Source organism: Myotis nattereri (assembly GCF_964212035.1).
Source record: "Myotis nattereri genome assembly, chromosome: 15".
NCBI lineage: Eukaryota > Metazoa > Chordata > Mammalia > Chiroptera > Vespertilionidae > Myotis > Myotis nattereri.
This window is the reverse complement of record NC_138090.1, coordinates 17,241,841-17,263,203: the sequence shown is the minus strand read 5'-3', so window position 1 is coordinate 17,263,203 and position 21,363 is coordinate 17,241,841. Positions and strand designations below refer to the sequence as shown.

General features: G+C 50.9%; 1 protein-coding gene and 1 pseudogene across 4 annotated transcripts; one reads left to right on the top strand and one right to left on the bottom strand.

Moving 5' to 3' along the window:
• Positions 1–6,902: 6,902 nt before the first annotated feature.
• ZNF23 (zinc finger protein 23) lies at positions 6,903–20,126 on the bottom strand. Of its 3 annotated transcripts, none has more exons than XM_081106764.1 (5): positions 20,087–20,126; positions 14,010–14,074; positions 11,762–11,888; positions 11,060–11,173; positions 6,903–9,261 (listed from the first exon to the last, which is right to left on the bottom strand). In XM_081106764.1, exons 2-5 carry the CDS (start codon positions 14,040–14,042, stop codon positions 7,460–7,462), a joined length of 2,076 nt encoding a protein of 691 aa, XP_080962890.1. In that variant the 5' UTR covers positions 14,043–14,074; positions 20,087–20,126; the 3' UTR covers positions 6,903–7,459. The 3 variants fall into 3 exon arrangements, with proteins under 3 accessions (XP_080962890.1, XP_080962891.1, XP_080962892.1); XM_081106765.1 differs by having other exon boundaries at positions 11,762–11,938; positions 20,087–20,123; XM_081106766.1 differs by lacking the exon at positions 20,087–20,126 and adding an exon at positions 15,161–16,084 and having other exon boundaries at positions 11,762–11,938.
• LOC308530241 (large ribosomal subunit protein uL1-like) lies at positions 15,206–15,853 on the top strand (annotated as a pseudogene). The gene has a single exon. The product of its transcript is annotated as a large ribosomal subunit protein uL1-like (transcript).
• Positions 20,127–21,363: the final 1,237 nt, after the last annotated feature.

Genomic DNA, 21,363 nt, shown 5'->3' with positions numbered 1-21,363 from the left:
CTCCACTCACATCACAGGGCCTCTTGCCACCTGGAGGGGACAGCGGGGCGGGGTGTGTGTGGGGGGGGTGGACTCTGAAGAAGTCACGCGAACATGATGTTCCTTTTGGATGGGACCAGGTTGCGGAGCAAGGAGGAGGGTGTCTGCGGGTGGTAATCTTTCCCCCCCTATGGGAGAACTCTGAGAACTGAATGGAATCATGCCTGTAGACGCCGCAGAATTATGTAAAGCCAGTGACAAACATGCAATAAACGGCAGAGGTTGCATTTATTTGTGGACTGTGCCAGGGACCACAGCGGGGAAGACTTACGGCAGACCAAGTGCCTTCATTCAGGTAGCCTGGAAGGCCCGGGGGAGGCCCAGGGTGCCATTATCAGGGAACGTGAGAATCCTCGGGGACAAAAAAAAATGATGGTGGGGCTGGGGAGGGCATCTTCTAATGGGAGCCATTGCCTGTGGACCAGGCTCAAACGCTGGCTCTCAGATACCGCGTCTCTCCAATGCCCCAGCATTCTCCCCAGGGAAAACAGGCTGCCTGCTCTTTGGCAAATGCAGGGGCAGTTGTATCAAAGCCTCCACAACTTGACACCTTTGAGCTCTCGCTGTGTGTTTGGCCCTGAAGCAAACACTGTATGTAGCTGAGCCCATTTTATCCTATAACTGTGCCGCATTTTACAGATTTTTAAAACTGAAGCTCAGAGCAGGTGAGCAAATAGCTCGTAAGCACAGAGAAAAGGTTCTCTTCTCTGCCCTGTCTAGCTCCAAACAGTCTCCTCTCCTACCTCCCCATCAGAGGAAGGAAGGCAGCATCCACCATAATTAAAAGGCAGCTTCCCTCGGACCCAGCACTTCCACTTTAAGGCATTTGTCCTAAAGATGCCCTTGAATGTATGCAAGAGGATATCGGTACAAACGGAAGCACTGGTTGTGACAGCAGATGAGGGGACACCCCCAAAGCAGGGGGCCGGTGAGGTAAGCCACAGTTTACGCATAACGCGGAATGCTGTGCAGCTGTTAAAAACAACAAGTGCATGGACACTAGTGCGTGGATGTGGAAATTCCAAGGAGTGTTCACGGGCGGACTGGTGGGTCCTGAAAACACGCAGATTTTGTGTAAAAGAAAGGCGAACTTGAGAGCCTTTCTTTGCACATGTCTGGATGTACATATTAGGAAAGTGGATGCTTTGGGCATGGAAATTGGCAAACAGGAAAGAAGAACGGGAGGAAAATTTGTTGCTAAATAACTTGGGAGAGTTTCTGCATACTTGTGGCTGTTTGAACCTAAATTAAAAACTGTGGAAGTGGAGTCTTTTTCTCAACCAAGTCCTTCCTTTCTCACCTTCCCCCAAATGATTATTTGGGGCCCTGGTGATTCTTAGTTATTTGGGGTGTGTGTGTGTGTGTGTGTGTTTTAAACTGAAGCTCAGAGCAGGCGAGCAAATAGCTAATCAATATATTTTTATTGATCTCAGAGAGGAAGGAAGAGGGAGAAGGAGAGAAACATCAATGATGAGAGAGAATCATTGATCGGCTGCCTCCTGCACGCCCTCACTGGGAATTGAGCCTGCAACCCCGGCATGTGCCCTGGCGGGGAATGGAACCATGGCCTCTTGGTTCATGGGTCGATACTCAACCAAATCCATCTTGACACATATCAGGCCCCTTTCACTGGGCCACCAGGGCTGCCTGGGCCCTGGTGAGGGCAGAGGCACAGAGCACACATTCCCAGCCCAGTGTGAAGGGGGGCGGGGGCGGTGTCAGCTGTCCAGACTCCCGCTTGGGGGTGAGGTAAAGCCTACAGGCAGTGAAGCCATTTAACCAGGATTTCGCCCTAAGAAAGAGAAGGAAGAGTCTTTCTAGAAAGAGGAGAAGGGAGAGTTGATGGCCGGATTCCCCTTCTGCCCTAGCCCCAGCGGTGGGAACAGAGGCCTCCCCCTCTTTCCCAAGCTTCACCATAAGACGCCAGCGCAGGGAGGCAACGCTGCCAACAAGGTGAGCACGCCACCGCGCCCACGGCATGACACCCACCTCTGAAAGCAGGCCAAACCCTAGAGCCGGGAAGTCAGCAGGGCCGAGCTCTGCTCGTGCCGGGAACCCCGTGCCCAGCTCTGGACCCTCCCCGCCACACCAGGCACTGCCACGAATGGCCCATCGACCAGGCGTGGCCACAACCACAGCCAAGCGCAGGCCACCCCTGGGGTGCCATTTCCGAAAAACCCCGGTGTCCTTGGATGAGGGGCAAGGTGGGGATCTGCCAAGTAAATTCAGGGCAGGAGGAAAGATGGAGTGAGAAATTTTTAGAGGGACACGTCTTTGGATGGTGTTCAGGCCGCCCACAAAGCTAGCGTTTCCTCAGAGGTGTGCGGCTGGATTGGGTTGTGCACCAGAGCCACTCAAATGTCCGCCTCTGGGTGAACCCCCTCGCTTAGGGAGCCGGCGATGGGCTGCCCAGCGTGGGTGACTGTGGGGGAAGGCGGAGCCGCTTCTTCTCCTTCCCCCTGTCCTGGCGTCACAGGCCTGGCTCTGTGACCTTTGGTGAGTGTCCCTGAAAGCGAGGAGCCGGGTGCCCGCTTCGGCAGCAGTATACTACCATTGGGACGACACAGAGAAGATCAGCATGGCCCCTGTGCACGGATGACACGCAAATTCGTGAAGCGTTCCATATTTTTTTAAAAAAGTAAAGAGCAGGGAAGCCATTCTTTTCTGCGGCTGTCTCGCCCAGGGGTTCTTAAATTTGAGCAATCAGAACCCCCCCCCCCCCCCGCAGATCTTCTTAGAACAGAGTGGGGGGCGGGCAGCCCCAGAGATTGGTTCTGTGCGTCTGGGGTCGGGCCCAAGACGGTATTTCTTTTTTTTTTTTTTTTTTTAAATATATTTTATTGATTTCTTACAGAGAGGAAGGGAGAGAGATAGAGAGTTAGAAACATCGATGAGAGAGAAACATCGATCAGCTGCCTCCTGCACATCTCCCACTGGGGATATGCCCGCAACCCAGGCACATGCCCTTGACCGGAATCGAACCTGGGACCCCTCAGTCCGCAGGCCGACGCTCCATCCACTGAGCCAAACCGGTTTCGGCATCAAGACGGTATTTCTAACAAGTTCCCAGGTGATGTCACCCTGCGGCGGCCGGGGCCCCACTGAGCGGCACGGCCTGTCCGCTCTGCCCGCTGGTCCCTTTCCTGCAGGAGGGGCAGGGGGTGGCCCGGAGCCTCTGCTGTCTGCTTCCTCCTTTCCCCTCGGCCAGGGCCCGGCCCGCCCCGCGCTGGGCACACTCTTCCCTTCTCTGTCGTTTCCCTCACTCACTGGCCTGAGGCGGGCGGTGTTCTCACCTTTGCTTCCCCGGGAGAGGAGCAGGAAGCTGCCTGTGTCCCTGCCCAGGTACAGCCACAGGTGGTGACGGCGGTGGTGTGTGTGGGTGTGGGTGGGGGGGGGGGCGCGGGGGGGAGCCCCAGCCCCTGGGCGCACCCCGAGGCTAGACTGGATCGGCAGAGCCGGACCTCAAACTTCAGTTTCCAGATCCTTATTTGGAGGCTGGCGCGCCCTCCCGCGGGCAGCGGAAACGCAACCCCGTTCGTACCACTGTGGCCACCGGCTGGTGGACCCGAGGGTGGTGCTCAGGGCACCGCCCCTTCCCACGCCCACGCACCCCGCCCGGAGCCCCGGGGCGTTCAGCTGGGAGGCTGCCGGCGAAATGCGCGCGCCCTATCGGCATAGACACAACCACTGCCTCCCTTACGGCTCCCTGCCGCCATCCTCTCCGCGAAATGATGCCCCAGCGGGTCCTGCGGGGCCAAGGGCGCACCCCAGGGAGCAACTCCAAGTAGAAGGGGGGGGGGCAGAGAGTGGGAGCCATTAGACGGCGCTGAGCGCTGACAGCGGGCAGGCCAGGCGGACCCCGGCACCAGGGCGCCCCGGGCCGGCCGAGGTCAGTGGAGCGGGGAGGAGCCGGGGAGAGGGCCCGCAGGCGCAGCCAGGACCGTGCTCACGACCCCGCTCCCGGGGCGGCCTTCTTCCTCCCCGTGGTCACGGAGCCTCCCGCCAGCGCCCTCATCCTGCGACCCCCGGGAGCACGGAGGCTCCTGTCGCCCCATCTAGTGCCATCGGGCCCCTCCCCGCCGGGCGGGCGGGCCGTGGGCGCTCTGGTCCTGCCCCCGACGGCTCCCGGCCCCGCCTTCAGGACCTCGAGGCAGAGCCCGCGGCCCCGGGCCCTTCGCCGCCTTCCCCGGCGGCCCTGCTCGCGGGAGTCCCCGGGCTGGGCCCCCGCGGGGCGGGCGGTGCTTCTCGGGCGCGGCCGCCAGCCCGCGGGACTTCCGGGTCCCAGCGCGCGCCCCCAGCCCGCGGAGGCACCGCTCTCCCTCCGCGAGCGCCGGCTGGGCCGCCTGCGATGGTTTCCCGCCCACGCCCGAGGCAGCCAATGGCCACCGCCGGGAGCGGAGGCCGCCCTCTCCTCACCCGCGCGCCCTCCCGTCACCCCGCGGGGTCCGGGCGTCGCGGCCACACGCCGGGACCACGTGGGCCCCGGGCGCTCCCGGCGGAGGCGGCCACGGACGCGGCCACGGACGCGAGGAGCGGCCCTTACCGTGCGGCTGAAGGAGCCCCGCCAAGGCGCCCTCCGCGCGGCCGTGCAGCCGGGAGGGCTTCCTGGAGGCGGGCGTGGGTGGGGCTTCCGTGCCCGGTGGACGGCGGTGAGGAGAGCTGAGCGGGGACGCCGCGCCGCGAGGCTGGTGAGGGGAGAGCGGAGCGGAGCGGGCGGAGGACCCGGCCCGGGCGCGCCCAGACCGCGGGGCCCGGGGCGTCCTGGGAGCTGTCGGAGGGGAGACCACGTGGTCTCGGGCATATGGCGCCCGCGCGGGGCAGGAGCGGGGGGAGCGGGGGGGGAACGGGGGGGCGGGGGAGGCAGCTCTCGGGGAGGAGAGGCCGGGTGGCGCCCGCTCCCGCCTTTGGCGAGCCCAGGCGCGGGCCGGGCCGCCCACAGAGGCTCAGTCGGATGGTGGGCTGTGAGCGGACCGGAGGAGGGGGTGTGGCCGGGAGCCGCCGGAAGCCCCCGCCCCACCGCCCGCAGGGGAGAGCTGCCGGAGCAGTGCGGATCCTCTCGTTCCCCACCCTCCCCCCTTAGATCCCAGCCCCGCTGGGGCCTCTCACCAGGCTCCTCCCCGAATGGCTGGGTGCCCCGCGGCAGCCATGTTTCCCGGAACTCAGTTTCCCCTCCTGACCTGGAAGGGCGGCCCCTGTTCTCCGAGGCCCTGACAGGGTGACAGCCGGGGCGGAGGCGCCTGCGCTGCGGGCAGCACGCGCTGACCCAGGCCGAGGGGACTTTAACCCTGGCTCCTCTGGACGTGTGAAGGGCGGGTCTCCATGCTGTGGCCCCTTCCCGCCTGGTAAGGGCTCCACTGGCCGGGAGTCCGGGCGGGCCACGGTGCTGCGTGAGGACGGGCGGGTGCCTGCCTCCTCCTGCCGCCCTCGGGGACCCCCCGGGTGGGAAGGGCCGTGAGCCTGGGACCCGTCCTCCACCCCTGAGCCGCCCAGGAGCCGGAGACGCAGGGAGACCAAGGACACGCGGCCGTGGAGGCAGATCAGGACAACAGAAGATCAGGTTGTCTGCAGCCACTGGGCCCTCCTGGCGTCCCTGCCTAGTCGCTGCCATAGCAGAACCTGCGGCTGGCCGGCCGGGGACCGGAGTTGCAGGGCTTCCTGTCCCCGCCTCCGTGGACCGCACACCCACACACCATCGGCAGGACGTTCGGGAACCGGGAGGGTTGCAGCGAGCTATGGCCTTGCAGCTCTCCTCTGGCCTGGGGACCAGGGGGTGTCCACCTCCGGGCCTCAGCTTCCCTGTAAGTAAGTGGCCGCCATGCCTCGGTGCACTCTGGGTCTCGGTGTTCGGCCTGGAGTTTCCCAGAGCAGGGCCAGCGGGTCAGAAGGGCCCTGGCACCCCTGTTCTGAGGCTCCAGGGTCTGCCGCCACACATGACCAGCTCCGAGGCGCATGGGGGCGGGGGAGGGCGTGTGCATGGCATCCTGGACACTCCAGCTCGAGTCCTGGAGCGCGTCATTAGCTCTCCGACCGGAGCAGGTCCTGTGAAGCCCTCGATGGCCCTCCCAGCCAACACTGGTCACTCGCGCTGGACAGCGCAGGAGGGAGGTCTGCGCAGGGAGGTGGCCTGTGTCTGTCTGCAGGGATCTGTGCCTCCACGGGAGGGTCTGTGTGTACACCTCGTGTCTGTGCTAGAGGTTCAGGGGCTTCCTGTGCGTGGTTGTTTGCACCCGTTTTAGTTTACACTCCTTGGAATACTACCAAGACCGAACATCTTACTTTATTAATAATGTAATCTTTTTTAAAGCTGCCTACTAGTGTGATTTACTGGGTTTTCTTAGATTACTACAGGCCTGGTGCACAAAATTCATGCATGGGTAGGGTCCCCAGGCCTGGCCAGCGATCAGGGCTGACCTGTGGGGCGACTGGTGGGGCAATGGGAGGCAGGGGTCGCTGGCACCTGCCTTGGCTGGCCTGGGGCCTGCGGGCTGGGGGCAGCTGCTGCATTGACCACCCCCTGGTGGTCAGTGCACGTCATTGCGACCAGTCATTCCACTGTTCAGTAGATTTGCATATTAGGCTTTTATTATATAGGATTTTTCTCTTAATGGTAAGACCTCTCTGCATATTACTTTTACATAACAAATTTTACAAGGGTTCTAGTTTTGTGCTTTATCTTTTAACTTTATTTGGATTTAAAACAAATATTTACTTTTGAAGTCAGTTTATCAATATTTTCCCTTATATTTGGTTTCTGGAGGCTGGGCTTGCTGAGCATGGGTGGGGTTTCAGCTGATGATTTTATCTAAACTTCTAAAGGTTAGCTCTATTCCATGAAAATAAAAACTACTCACATTTTTCCTTTTCTAAAGAAATATTTATTGTTTTTCCTCTTTACAAAAGTGATACATGCTTATTGTCAAAAATGAAAGGGAAATAATTTAGGTACAGTGAATATCTGAGTTTTCCTATCCAAGAACAAGGCTTCTCTCTCCCCATTTGTTTCCATTTGTGACCCTCAGTGGTGATCCATATAATTTTCCTAGAAAATCTACTTTTCTTGATGGTGTTGGGAATGGGGTATTTTCTTCCATTATATTTTCTAATTGGTTGTTGGTATAAAAAAACCTATTTGTTTTTGTTTGTTTTCCGAGTGTCAGACTATCAACTCTCCATATGTCCATGGCCAGGATGCTGGGCGTAGGCAAGCCTCTCTCTGCCACCCAATGACCTATTTGTTTTTGAATGTTACTTTTTAACTGGTCTTCATTTCTGATTTAAAATGTAATAAATAAAATGAGAAAGATTTGTTTCCATGTAAAGATTGCTACATTCATCTCTCTCAGGGTTTTCCACCAGGGTAAGTCTCATGGTACCTGATTCAGTTCAACATTAATCTGGAGAGTTTTCTACATCCTTCTCATTAGGATTTTCCTTCACTGTGGACACTCTGATGTTGACTAAGTTGGAAGCTAAACCTGAAGGCTTTCCCACACACATTACACACATAGGGTTTCTTCCAAGTGTGGACAGTCTGATGTATAATACAGTCAGAACTGTAGCTAAAGCCTTTGCCACACTCCACACATCTGAAGGGTTTCTCCCCAGTGTGGCTTCTCTGATGCCGAATTAAATGGGCATTAACATGGAAGGCTTTTCCACACTCCTTACACTGAAAGGGTTTTTCTCCAGTATGGATTCTCTGATGTACAATATAATCAGAACTACAGCTAAATGCTTTCTCACATTCCTTACATTTGAAAGGTTTCTCCCCAGTGTGTATTCTCTGATGCCTAGTTAGTTTGGCATTGATACTAAAGGCTTTCCCACATTCTTTACATTGATAAGGTTTTTCTCCAGTATGTATTCGGTGATGATCAAGTAGGTTTCTTTTAGAAGTAAAGCATTTTCCACACTCATTACATTCAAAGGGTTTCTCCCCAGTGTGAATCCTCTGATGCTGCATTAGTTTTGCATTGACGCTGAAGGCCTTTCCACACTCATTACACTCATAGGGCTTCTCTCCAGTGTGGATTCGCAGATGCTGTCGAAGCTGGGAGTTACACCTGAAAGCTTTTCCACATTCATTACACTCATAGGGCTTCTCACCAGTGTGGATTCTCTGGTGCTGGATTAACTTCCCTTTGACACTAAAGGCTTTTCCACATTCAGTACACTCATAAGGCTTCTCACCAGTGTGGATTCTCTGATGCTGAGAGAGTTTTGTATTATTACTGAAGGCTTTCCCACACTCCTTACACTGACAGGGCCTCTCTCCAGTGTGGATGCTGTGATGCTGCCTAAGCTGGGAACTGCACCTGAAACCTTTCCCACACTCATTACATTTATAAGGTTTCTCTCCAGTGTGGATTCTCTGGTGTTGAATTAATTTTGCATTAACATTGAAAGCTTTCCCACAGTCATTACACTCATAAGGTTTCTCCCCAGTGTGGACTCTCTGGTGTGTGATATATGCAGAACTGCAGCTGAAGCCATTTCCACACTCCTTGCACTGATAAGGCTTCTCTCCTGTATGGATTCTCTGATGCCTGCTTAGACTCCCATTAACACTGAAGGCTTTCCCACACACCTTACACTGATAGGGCTTCTCCCCACTGTGGACTGTCTGATGTGTAATGTAATGGGAACTGTAGCTGAAGCTTTTCCCACACTCCACACATTTGAAGGGTTTCTCCCCACTATGAAGTCTTTGATGACAAATTAATTTTGCATTAACACTAAAGGCTTTGCCACAATCCTTACACTGATAGGGCTTCTCCCCAAGGTAGCTGTTTTGATGATGAAGTTGAGAGTTATACTTAAAGGTTTCCACTAATTCTTCACATTCCAATGGTCTTTCCCTGGAATTACTTATTTCATGATGGATAAGTTTTGTGTCAAAGCTTAAGGATTTCTCCAGTCCTGTACACTCAGGGGGCTCCTCTCCAGTGGTGATGATGGTATTACATTGATTCAAGTTTAGACTCTGACTAAACAAACACTCCTCCATGAGGCTTGCGTCATTTTTCACTGTTCTGTCAATGACACTGCTGTTTTCTTTCTTCATACTTACTACTAGGTGGACTTCCTGCTGTTGTTTTTCTAGAATATAGGCTTCTGAGAAGTCTGTTTCCTGGGAAAAGTCCCCCTGAAGTACAAATGATGTATTATGTTTTTCTTTGTTCATTTCCTTTGTCATATTATTGTCAGCCTGGATATCAATATCTAGTATAAAAAACATAAAACAGGAAATGTTAAATCCATATGTGCTAATAGGAAAAGATATAAAGATATACTGTTAAGTAGAAAAACAAGTTGAGAAATGGTATGTAGAGTAGATTCCATTTGTGTAAAAGTAAATAAAAAGGGCGGACATAGACATGTTTTTGTACTATGCCTAGAAAACTTCTGGAAGAAGACAAAAGAAACTGAGCAAAATAACAGGAAGTTTAATATATTTCCCCACCATTTTATATACCTTTTTTACTGTTTTGAGCATGTGCCAATAGTATAATTTTAAAGTAATGATTTTGAAAAGACTACCTGTCTCTAAACCAATAATAACCAATAACATAAAGGTTAAAAGTGAGAAACATCTATGTGAGGGAGAAACATTAATTGGTTGCCCAGTTATCAAACCTACAACCTAGATATGTACCCTGACCAGGAATCAAACCCACAACCTTTTTGGTGTATGGGATGACATCAGGAAATAATTTTTAAAAGAAAGTCAACTCTGCTGACATGAGTCTTATACCTTACACCTTCCCCTCTGCTTGCCTAAAACCCATTTGAGTCCTCACCCCAATAAACCTATATTCATGGATTAGATCAATGTTTCTACTATTAGCTTAGATCATGATGGGATGTTCAAAAACTTCAGGACTATCTACTGTCTATAGATTTTTCCAGATACCTTTGATTAAGGGTCTCCACAATATCACCTTTCCCCCCCTCTATATGCCAAGCACTTCAAACTCTCCATGTCCAAAACATGTCTTTGTTGGTCAGAGATCATCTGGCTGAAACCATCTTTTAAAAAAAGAGGATTCATTGAAGGGATGTAAGAGAATCTTATGGAATCCAAATGCAGGAGGTAAAGCTAGGCCTCATGGGAAATGAGAAGTCATATGGCAGCTACTCTGCCTGAGCCAATGAGAGCCTCACTACTTCAAGTGTGGTCTGGGAACCGAAAACACTGGCATCACCTGGAAACTTAACAAAAATGCAGAATCTTGGCCCCACACCGGACTTACTGAATAACAATCTGCATATCTGTAAGACTCTCAGGTAATTCATTTGCATATGGTTTGAGAAGCAATGAATTACAGCACTTCCTCCCTATTGCCTTAGTCCCTATAGCTTACTATATAAAGCTGTCTCCTCCAAAAAAACAAAAATAACTAATGTATCATTGAGCACACACTCTTAGCCAGGCACATGATACATGTTATCTCATTCCATCCTCAAACTCTAAGACTAGCACTAAAACCTACTTTTATTATTATTATCTCACTTTCAGGGATGAGAACACTGACTCTCAGAGAACTAAATAACTGACTTGCTCAGTCACACAACTAGGAAGTTGCACAGTTAGGACTGAACCTCAGAAAATCTGCCCCCAAAACTATACTTCTAACCACAGGGCTATTTTCCTGTTCTGTGTAAAGTGTTAAATAGACAATGTTTAGAAAACTGGCAAGAACCCTCTCCCTGCACCCAAATTACTTAATCCATTCCTTTTTTTCTAAGTAAGGTAAAATTCTAATATTAGGATTAAAAAAAGTTAGAATGAGGCATTTGAAAATGATCTGTTCTTAGTACAAAGAAATAGAAAATTGTGAAAAGATCTTAATTGAATCTATATATAGATCATCAAAATTTATTTAAATTTTACTTTGTATAGCTGGCCAATAAGCGTGGCACGGTTATATGTTGCTAACATGCTAACTTATGCTTACATGCTAACTCTTCCTAAAGAGTTAAACTTTCCAGCATAATAGGCAATATGTGCTTCCCTTACCAGTCCAGAGGCCTGGAGGGTCTGTGCCTGTTTCAGCAGCCAGTGGAGATGGGCCCCCCAGCTCACCTCCTCCCTCCAGTTGTAAGATCACAGCAGGTTTGATAAGTGGAAATCCTGTTTTGGGGAAAAGGAAACAGGAGAGAAGGGTGAATAGTCTGCCATTGGGTGATATCTAAGCCTCTTTTCCGATTGTCTTGGCAACTGGGGGTTGGGGGGAGGTAAGAGCCCCAAGGTGTCCATGAGGTGGGGAGGGGAGGGCTTGAGGAGGTGAGGGAGAAGTCGACAAGGGCCCAGACCATGGCCCAGGAGACTTCATGCAGAGCAAACAGAATCTGCCCAAAGGGACACCAGTTTTTGACCTTGGCCTGAGGTATTCAGAGTGCACTGACATCCTTGGAAAGAGCGAAGATGCGGGTGAGGGGGAACTAAAGAGAACGCTGTAAGTTGCTTTTTCCATACTGTCTAAAACACAGCTTCTATAGGGTTCATAAAGAGTGCACACTAGTCCCGGCAAAATCCTAAATTGACCCAAAAAGGGCTTGGGGTTTGCCCTTCCCAGCAATCCCTGGGTCTAGGGAATTAGGAATCTCAGCCTCTGGAGTCCCCACTCAGTAAAGGATTCACCAGAGACCCCACCTGCAACATGTAAGGGAAGTCAGGAAACCCCAACCGACAAGTCTGGGCCCAGGGGAGAGGCCTTACCCAGGGAGGCCACATTCCCATAATTCTCCAGCATCACATCCCTGTACAGAGCCCTCTGTGCAGGGGACAGGCCATCCCACTCCGTTGGGGTGAAGTACACAGCCACATCCTCAAAGGTCACCGACTTCTGAAACAACAGGTTCCTGCTGCCCTAGGGCCAATTCCATGGCTCAGGCCCTAAGTGGGGGGCAGAGGGCAGTATAAGGGCTCGGGGAGGGAGCTTGTGAAGAGCATGAAAGTAATAACATGCCAAAAACTGTGAGAAAAATACCTGAAAAGCAAGCCAGGGCACATTTGACTTCTCTCGTGGCAGAGAAACCTCATGCCGTTTTTATACTTCTCAAAGACAGTATAGCCACTCCCTCACTGGTGGACATGGCTCAGGACCCACCCACCAGCATTCCCACTTCTTCTCCTTGAGGTGTGGGCTTCTCCATCCTGCTCCCAAAGAATGGCCATGGCTTCCATCTCATCCAGCCCCATCTGCAGCCTGATCCGCGTCACCGACTTCCCAGCAAGGGGCTGTGCCGCCTCTGCTTCAGAACCTCCAGCAGAGGAAGCTCAGTGCTGCCCAGATCAGCTTGGGGACCAAGGGTGAGGGGGTGGCAGCAACAGCCATTCCACTTCCAGTTGGGTCTTGCTGAAAACCTGACGTTTTGTTACCCCCTCCATTCAAGCCTCATCCTTTGCACCGTCATCCAACGTTTGGACGAGAAGGGAGCTCAGCTTTCCTGTTGGCGAGCTCCTCAAACACCCTTTGGCTGCTCCTCTTTGCATCCATACCCTCTGCAGTCAGCACCGGCTCTGCCACTCAGGGCTGATGCTGCATGCTCGCAGGCCCGGCTCCTCCCTCCTGCAGCTGCAGACTCCGGCTGCTCTCTGCCCGCCTCAGCCTTCTCTAACAACCTTGGGGGCACACTGGCAGGGATTTGCCCTCAACTATCTGCCAGGATCTGTCTTGGTTGACTCTACCAACCTCCACCCAGCAAATAATCTAGTCAGCTTCTGGGAGTTACTGTGAGTCACTCGCTGTGTGACCTCGGACAGGTCAAATAACCTCTCCACACAAAATTAAATGCCTTCACAGCCCACTGCCACCGCCCTTTCCCCAGGTAAGCTGGTGCCTCCTCCTGAATTCAAACCTCAGTTGGTGTCACCCACCACTATCTGTGCAGGAAACCTCAGCAAGAACCCTGGGGATTAATTCTTGACTCCTCCCTCTCCCTTACCCCCATCTCCTAACGGTTTTTATGTTAAGCATTACTGGAATTAGATCCCCCTCTTTAACAATTACTTTCCTGATGAAGCCCCATCGCCTGGACCAGGGGACTTCTTTCTGAAGTGGTCACCCTGCTTTTGAATCTCCCTGAAAGTTATTCCCTACACGGCCATCACAAATCTGACCAAGTTAACTCCACTGGTCCCACACGTGCCCCAAGGCTGGGCAGTGAAGAATCACACAATGGCTGTGAGACCTTGGGCCAGTCACTCTATCTCCTTTGCCTTCGTGTCTTTTGTGGTGTAATGAGTCCAACACAGCACCTATCTCAGAGGTCAGTTGTCAGGAATGAGCGATCCATGCCAAGTGCTTAGTATGGTGCCTGCGGCATAGGGAGCCTTAAGCGATGTTAGTGGAGCTACTGAGACTATGACTTTCCCAACCTGCAGTCCATGGAAGTCCATGGATGAGCCTCAGGGCTCCATGAAGTCCCTAAAATTGCATGGAAAACTGTTTGCACATGTATTTTTCCGGGGGAGAGGCCCAGAGCTCTTATCAGAGACCTACAGTTTGAGCCACTGCCCCCCAAGCCCTGAAAGCCTCTGAGGACAGAGTGAGAACAGCCTGTCCCGCAGGCTTCCAGTTTCCTTCCTCCCTTGCCCCCACTACCCTCCTCTTCCCCTCAATTAGAAGCACAGCCCTGCTTCACCTGTACCTGGGCCCTGGGAATCCCAGTCCTCTGCTGCCTCCTCCATTCACACCCATACACGGAGCATCCTACCTGGTCAGTTCCCACATTTCCTATCCCCAGAGCCAAGAACCTCCATGTGCCCAGCACGACACCCCTGCCTTCGGGCCCCGCTCCCCTGCTGCTTCCGTCCCTCTACATCACCACTCTTCCCACAAGTCCAGTCGGGCAGGTGTGAGCATGGAGGCTCTCTCCAGCTCTCATCACCAGCTCACCAGCTCCCCTTCTCGGTTTCTCAATGTGAAACTGCTCAGAGGAAGACCCGAAGAACCACGGCTCACCTGAGGCCAGGCTGTCAGGAGCATGGCTGCCATTGCTTCGCCTCCCTCTCAGAGAAGGGCTGGAGCTAAGGACAAGCACAGAGGGAGACAAGTGTGAGGTAAGCCACCCCGACCAAGAAGAGAAGATCTAAGATGCAGGCAGCCTGAGTCCACATAGGAGTGTGAGCAGGAGCTGCCATAGGAAGGTGGGGCTGATCTGTTCAATCGCTCAGTACCCCGGACTCCTCCCAGCCATGACACTGATGCTCACTGCCAGGAACCCTAGGACTTTACAACTCTGACACACATCTCACACACACACACACACACACACACACACACACACACACACACGAGTGTACATAAGAATGTATGCAGAGCCTAAAGAATAAAACAAAAACTCGAGGAGCAGTGCTTCAACTCAAGAGACAGAACAATACCAAGATCTTTGATTTATTTCTCTCTCTAAACAAGTATCACCCTCGGTCCCCCTGAAAGAGAAGACAGGCAGGAGGTGCTGCAGCCCCAGCAGAGGCCCGGGTCAGGCCCAGGGAGGCAGCAGCTGGAAAGGGACAGCTGCTCCCCCACATCCTGCCTATCTTCTCACACAGATGAGAGTCCTCAAGGGTCTAATGTCTCTATAGAGACCTTGGGAGGTCAGCCTCCCCCATGGCCCAGACTTACCTTCAGGAAGCTGGGCCAGAAGTGAGGTACCAGGCTGCCTCCTCATACTTCCCAGCCTGCCGAGAGCAAAGAAGCCGAGATCTCAGCGACCTGGCAGAGGGGGTCGCTGTGGCATGTAGGCCCCATGACCCAAAGCCCCTTGCTCACCATGTTCAAAAACACACGGAGCGGCTACTTTCTGATTCTCACAGATCCTAAATTCAGGTTGAAAATGTATGTTTCCTAAAATTTCATCTACATCTTCCAGGATTTCAACTTTCGCACAGGTGTGGGGAAAACTGGTTTATGACTTTTTTCACTTCCTCCATATCTGGAGCTACTTTGCTTTTCCCACTTCTTTTGAATATATATGCTTTTAGACCTCTTCCCTTGGTAAAGCTTGTGTCCCCACAAAATTCCTATGTTAAAGTTCTAACCCCTGAGGCGGTAATAAGATTAAATGCAGTCATAAGGGCGGGGCCCAAATCTAATAGGGCTGATGCACTTACAAGAAAAGGACGAGCTCTTTTCCAGTTTTTGCAGCACGAGGACCCATGAGCAGCAAAGTCTCCCACGACACCCTCTCCTAGGCGGTGCGGGAGGTGCTGCAAAGGAACCAGCACAAGCGCCGGAAGTTTATGGAGACAGTTGAGCTGCAGATTGGCCTGAAGAACTATGACCCTCAGGGGACAAACGCTTCTCGGGCACCATCAGGCTTAAGTCCACGCCCCGCCCCAAGTTCTCCATGTGTGTTCTGGGCGACCAGCAGCACTGTGATGAGGCCAAGGCCGTGGACATCCCGCACATGGACATCAAGGCGCTGAAGAAACTCAGCAGGAATAAGAAACTGGTCAAGAAGCTGGCCAAGTACGATGCCTTTCTGGCTTCAGAGTCTCTGATCAAGCAAATCCCATGAATCTTGGGCCTGGGCCTGAATAAGGCTGGCAAGTTCCCGTCCTTGTTGACCCACAATGAGAACATGGTGGCCAAAGCTGAGGAGGTAAAATCCGCAATCAAGTTCCAGATGCAGGAGGTGCTGTGTCTGGCAGCGGCTATTGGCCACGTGAGATGACAGGTGATGAGATGTGTACAACATCCACTTAGCTGTCAATTTCTTGGTGTCATTGCTCAAAAAGAACTGGCAGAATGTTCAGGCTTTGTACATGAAGAGCACCAGGGGCAAGTCCCAGCGCCTATACTAAGCTTAATAAACCATACTGCAACGGAGGGAGGGAGGGAGGGAGGGAGGGAGAGAAGGACAGACTCCAAAGCTCTCCATCTTTGCCATGTGAGCACACAGTGAGAAGGCAGCCACCTGAAACCCCAGGAGAGAGCCCTCACTAAGAACAAATCAGCAGATCCTTCATCTTGGACTTGCAGTTTCCAGAATTATAAGATTAGGTTCCTGTTGTTAAAGCCACACAGTCGATGGCATTTTGTTATGGCATCCCAAACAGATTAATAAAGAAGGCTGAACATGGGTTTATTTATTTTAATGTTGTTTTATTTTCAGTGAACCAGCTTTTTAATTTATTTAGAACACTGTTTGTTTTTGTTTTTCCCCTAATTGATTTTAATTCATTAAGCTCTGTTTCTTAGTTTGTTTCTTAGGCTCTGCAAGAGATACTTTTACGCACCACTCCATTCCTCTTGTCTCACACTTAGTCCTGTTCCAGAAGCTTATTCAGCTTTGTGCAGGTGCAGCCTGCCAATGCCTCTGCAAGGACCTACACCACCGATGCCTGGCTCCTGCCCTGGGCTTCTCTGCTGTCCTGTATGGGGCCCCTGCGGAAACCTGTGGACACTTGCTGGTCCCTAAAGTGCAGGAGAGTTAATGCCTGTGGTGCCACCCTTGACCAATAGGGGACAGAGGTCAATGGATAAATGTTTTCCCCTTTAGACCCCCAAATGAGATTCCAAAGCTCCTCCAAGATCCTGTAAGACAGAGCAGCAATCAGATGGAGAAGGGCCACACTGACAGCACCCTGGTACTGGCTCTCCTCCCCTCTGTGCCAGGCCCTGTCTTTCACTCTGCCCCGGGACTACATTCCCAGATGAATCACCGGCACACAAATCTTTGCCCTTTGTTCTGCTTTTGGGGGAAACTAGACTATAAAGGCTTTTTCAAACTTCTTAGGGGAGCATGGCTTATTCATTTATTTCCATACTTTCCTATTTGGCAATTAAAACCTACAAGGCCATAAATTTTCCTCTGAATACACAATTAGCCACATACCAGAGGTTTTATGTCATGTGTTAATTACTATTTGATAGCTGGTGTTTAGTCTCTGGCCAAAGAATTGTTTAGGATAGTATGTTGTTAATTTCTTCTCTGTTCATAATTTCTGGCTTTACTGATGGTGTTTGAATAGTCCAATACACTTATTTCTGCTTTACAAATGTTTGAGGGTTAATAGCTGAAGTGCCCATTTAAAAAATAATCTATAGATGCTTAAAAACGTATATGATGGAAGAACATATAATTCTATATGAATTTAATGAATCAACTCTACCAATTTTATTAAATAGATTTTTCTCTGTAATCCATGATTACTTTTACCTAATCAAACTGAGATGGCCAGTAAAGAGTGTACTCATAAAGTACTGAGCCCATATATATCATAGGTAAATATTTTCAAATCTTGAAGAAATGAGTAATTCTAACACTATTTAAACTGTAGCAGATGCCGAAACCGGTTTGGCTCAGTGGATAGAGCGTCGGCCTGCGGACTGAAAGGTCCCAGGTTCGATTCCAGTCAAGGGCATGTACTTGGGTTGTGGGCATATCCCCAGTAGGAGATGTGCAGGAGGCAGCTGATCGATGTTTCTCTCTCATCAATGTTTCTAACTCTCTATCTCTCTCCCTTCCTCTCTGTAAAAAATCAATAAAATATATTAAAAAAAATAAAAAAAATAAACTGTAGCAGAGAAGAGCAAAATAAGTTTCCCAATCTTTTGATCACGCCAATGTTAGATGGGACAAGAGTCTCAAGGTCTGGGCAGATCTTGTTAAGTGTGAAAATGTAGCACACTATTTTGCAGATGCGGCTTATCCACTCAGGATGAGCTTGACCACTCAACCCAAGAGTTTAGCCAATTGCCCCCCCCACCCCCCAAAAAAGAAAGAACTCAACATGCAATTAACCAAATCCAGGTAAGTTTAGCCAACTGCAAAGAAATCAACATGTAATTGACCAAACAGTGTATAAAGCAATGGCTAAGCCTCTCTTCCAGGAAGCAGGTTTGGACGTGAATCTGTGGTCTCCTTCACTTGCTGTGAGTAAATAAAACTACCTAACAACAACCATGTCTCCTTGACTAGAACCCCCTAAGCAGTGAACCCCTTGAGTTGGGTAGCGTCAACACAACTGCCCAGCAGCAAAAATGAATGACTCACAACAACATGGACGAATTTAGGAACATATGACTACAGACTCTATGCTGTCGTTTTCACAAAGCTCAAAAGCAAACTAAACACATTATTTACATATACACGCATATGTGAGAAAATGATTTTTAAAAACAGGCAAGGCTACATTAACACAAAATTTAAGACAGTTGTTACTTCTAGGGGTGGGATGCTGGGAGTTGGGTTGGGGCTGAGCACACAGACAGATGCAGCAGTACTGGTAATGTTCTCCTCCTTAATGGGGTGGTGTGTTCATGGCTGCTCATTTTACTATGCTTCTTAACTGTCATAGTAGATGCAGTCTTATGTATACGTGAATGGCATTTTTTAAAAAAGATAATTATCTCTATGATATGGGTGATTTTCAAAGTATTTTGTCAAATAAAATTTTTAAAAAAACAAAGTGCAAAAACAGGAGTATAAGAAAATATGTGTCTGATCATTTATACAAAAAGAAATGGAAGGATAAGCCAGAAACAAAGGAGAGTGGTTACATCAGGTGTGGGTGGTAAGTGGGTGAAAGGAACCCTGGAATGGGAACAGGATGGAAGGAAACTGGGTAGAAGGGAGTGTCGTGTCTCTGAGTGTGCCTTTTGTTCTTTTATAACCAGAGTAATGTTTCACATAAACAAGTAAATAAATACACATAAATATTGAAAATCAACCAACCAGGATGGGATGGTGGTGATGACCCACAACAGGAACACAAACAACATCAAATGAGCCTAACCATCCTGCAATTGAGTCACGTGCCCACACTGAAATGGTGGGAAAGACAAGAGCTAGGTAACTTTGGAAAACAGTATTTTAACTAGATGCTCTAAGGCTATAAAGCCCTGCACTCAAATGCCGCCCTCTAGTGAGAACGGGAAAAACTAAAATGTAATAAACATTGCTGAGTCACTTTAATAGCGTCAGGAGGCTATGAGGGAAGTGGGGCCTGCGCACACGTTGTGCCTGTTTTCAGAGCTACTTTTACTGTTGCTCGTCCTGTTGTCACACTACAACAAACAAAGCACAAAGCCTGGTGCTAAACTCCGCTCAAGGCCGAGACATAAACATGCGGGAATCATAAACATCTTAGAACAACTGCTACACGGACATACATGGAATTTACTTCCTCAGTTCTCACCTCCCTCGTTTCCATATTGGAACTAACCAAACCCTGTTAACCTCGCCGGCAACACCTCAATTGCATGGAAGAACTACATTCTGTGATGTGCGCCTTTATAAACGCTGCCTTTCTTCGTTCTCTCCAGAGCTCAGTTTGGGCTGTTACCTGAATCCGCTTCTCTTGGATTCGAGTCCTCGAAGACCCCAAATAAACTTGTTTCGTGGCCTCAGATCTTTGTTGACATCAGCAAACTTGCTTTCCATACGGGTATGAATTACAATGCAGGAGTTAAGCGTATTTATTCTAGGCCTGAACAAGTCACTAGTTACACTGTAGCAATCCTTGCCGGGCCGCTGTCATCCCGCAGACGGAGCGCAGGGCGCGGTTACCTCTGGGAACGGACACCGCTCCGGTAAGCGGACAGCGCCTTCCAAACGCCGGCTTGTTCCGCTCTCGGGCGGGCGGAGGGGCCCTGCCTCTTCTGCTCCTCCCCGGGGCCTTGCTGCACGGCCCCATGTCAGGAGCCGGAGCGCACGCAACCCACCCTTGGTGAGGGCGCCTGCGTGACCTCAACGTGTCAAAGGACTCGTGACTACCCCTTCGGGCCGCTTCGCCCCGGCAAACATCCCCCCCGCCGGCCGCTCCGACACACGTTCCCGAAAGTCAGCAGCATCTCTCCCCAACTGGTTGTGGCTTCGCTTCCCACGGGAACGGGACGTTTTCGGCCGCCAGGTTCAAAGCGGGAGTCAGAGAGGGGCCGCCGACCTGCTCCCTGCTCCCTGCTCCAGGGGTGGGCAACCCAGCTCCTAGCCGGGCTGTGTCTTATACTGGTGTCTCAGAAATCACAACCCAGCTCCACCCCTCACGCACAAAGAGCCAGGGTACCACCCCACCATCCACAGTACCACTCACCTCCGCTGCTCCCGGACTCACCTCCGCTGCTCGCGCCTCCGCGGGGCGGCCGGAAGTGCGTCACTAGGCTGCGGCCGAGCCCCTCTAGGAATGCCGCCGCTCCCTCTCGGTGGTGCCCTGGCCCCGCCCCCTGCGCTCCAAACCTGAGCCCCGGAGCCTGGCGCTCTTTGTCCCTTTCCCTTGGGTCTCGTTCCCGAGCGTTTGCTCTTCGGGGTGGTGCCGGGGGTCCGTGTCTTAGTAAAGCTGCGGTGCAACCAGGTTTGGGAGTCTACGGGCTGGATTCAGTGGATGACACGGTATCAAAACCAAGGCCACTCTTTTTGTAACAAGTATTTCCTAGTGACCAGTTTATTCTCTTGTCATGAAAATCATAGATAACACTTAGAAAAGCATAGACAATATAAACTTACATTTTAAAAACTAATGTTATGCCTTAACTGAGATAAAGGAGAAATAAAAGGAAAATGATTTGTAATTGCAAACACATTTCGATATGTCAAGGTTTGGTCATGACTGCTGCTGTAGGAGACCTAAGGAAGTGGCCAGATATTTGCCTTCGCACTCAGGATGCCTGAATGCCACAGCCACATGCTGTGTCTTATACTGGTGTCTCAGAAATCACAAGGTGGGATCCAAAATGGTGAACCCTTTTGGTCAAGTTTAAACGAAACACAGGACAATCTTGTCTTGATCATATTCCTAGAGAATCAGCAAATGTTAAAACTGTGCAAAACCACTTTGTGTTTACCTTAAAAACAAGTTCTAGATTCAGGTATTTTAGAAGCAGTTTTTACCTCCATGAATGTCCAGCAAGACCAATGTCTGTGAAAACTTTGTTTTGTTAATCCTCACCCAAGGTTATTTTCCCGTTGAGATGATAGATATATATATATATATATATATATATATATATATATATATATATATATAGTGTGGAAGGAGAGGGAAAGACAGAGAAACATGGACTCATTACCTTCCACACTCACCTGACCAGGGCCAGGCCCCAGGATGGAGCCTGCAGCCGAGGGATATGCCCTTGACTGGAATTGAACCCAGAACCCTTCCGTCTGCAGGCTGAGGCTTTATCCATTGAGCCAAACTGACTACGGCTGTGAAAACTTTTTCAGTAGGGAGAACCATCCTGTGCATTGCAGGATTTGTGACACTCCTGGTTACCACCAAACACTGTAACAAAAACACCCCCATAAAATTCCAAAATAAGCCCTTGGATTGCACCACCCACCCGCAGGGTCCCTCCCAAGTCTGATGGTGTTGGC

Bases quoted from the DNA above. Each gene is read 5' to 3' on its own strand.
- ZNF23 (XM_081106764.1), bottom strand. From the start codon at position 14,042: ATGGCAGCCATGCTCCTGACAGCCTGGCCTCAG. The intron at 11,889-14,009 runs GTGAGCCGTGGT...CTGTTGTTTCAG, and splicing joins TCCTGACAGCCTGGCCTCAG to AAGTCGGTGACCTTTGAGGA. The intron at 11,174-11,761 runs GTAAGGCCTCTC...TCCCCAAAACAG, and splicing joins TGGGAATGTGGCCTCCCTGG to GATTTCCACTTATCAAACCT.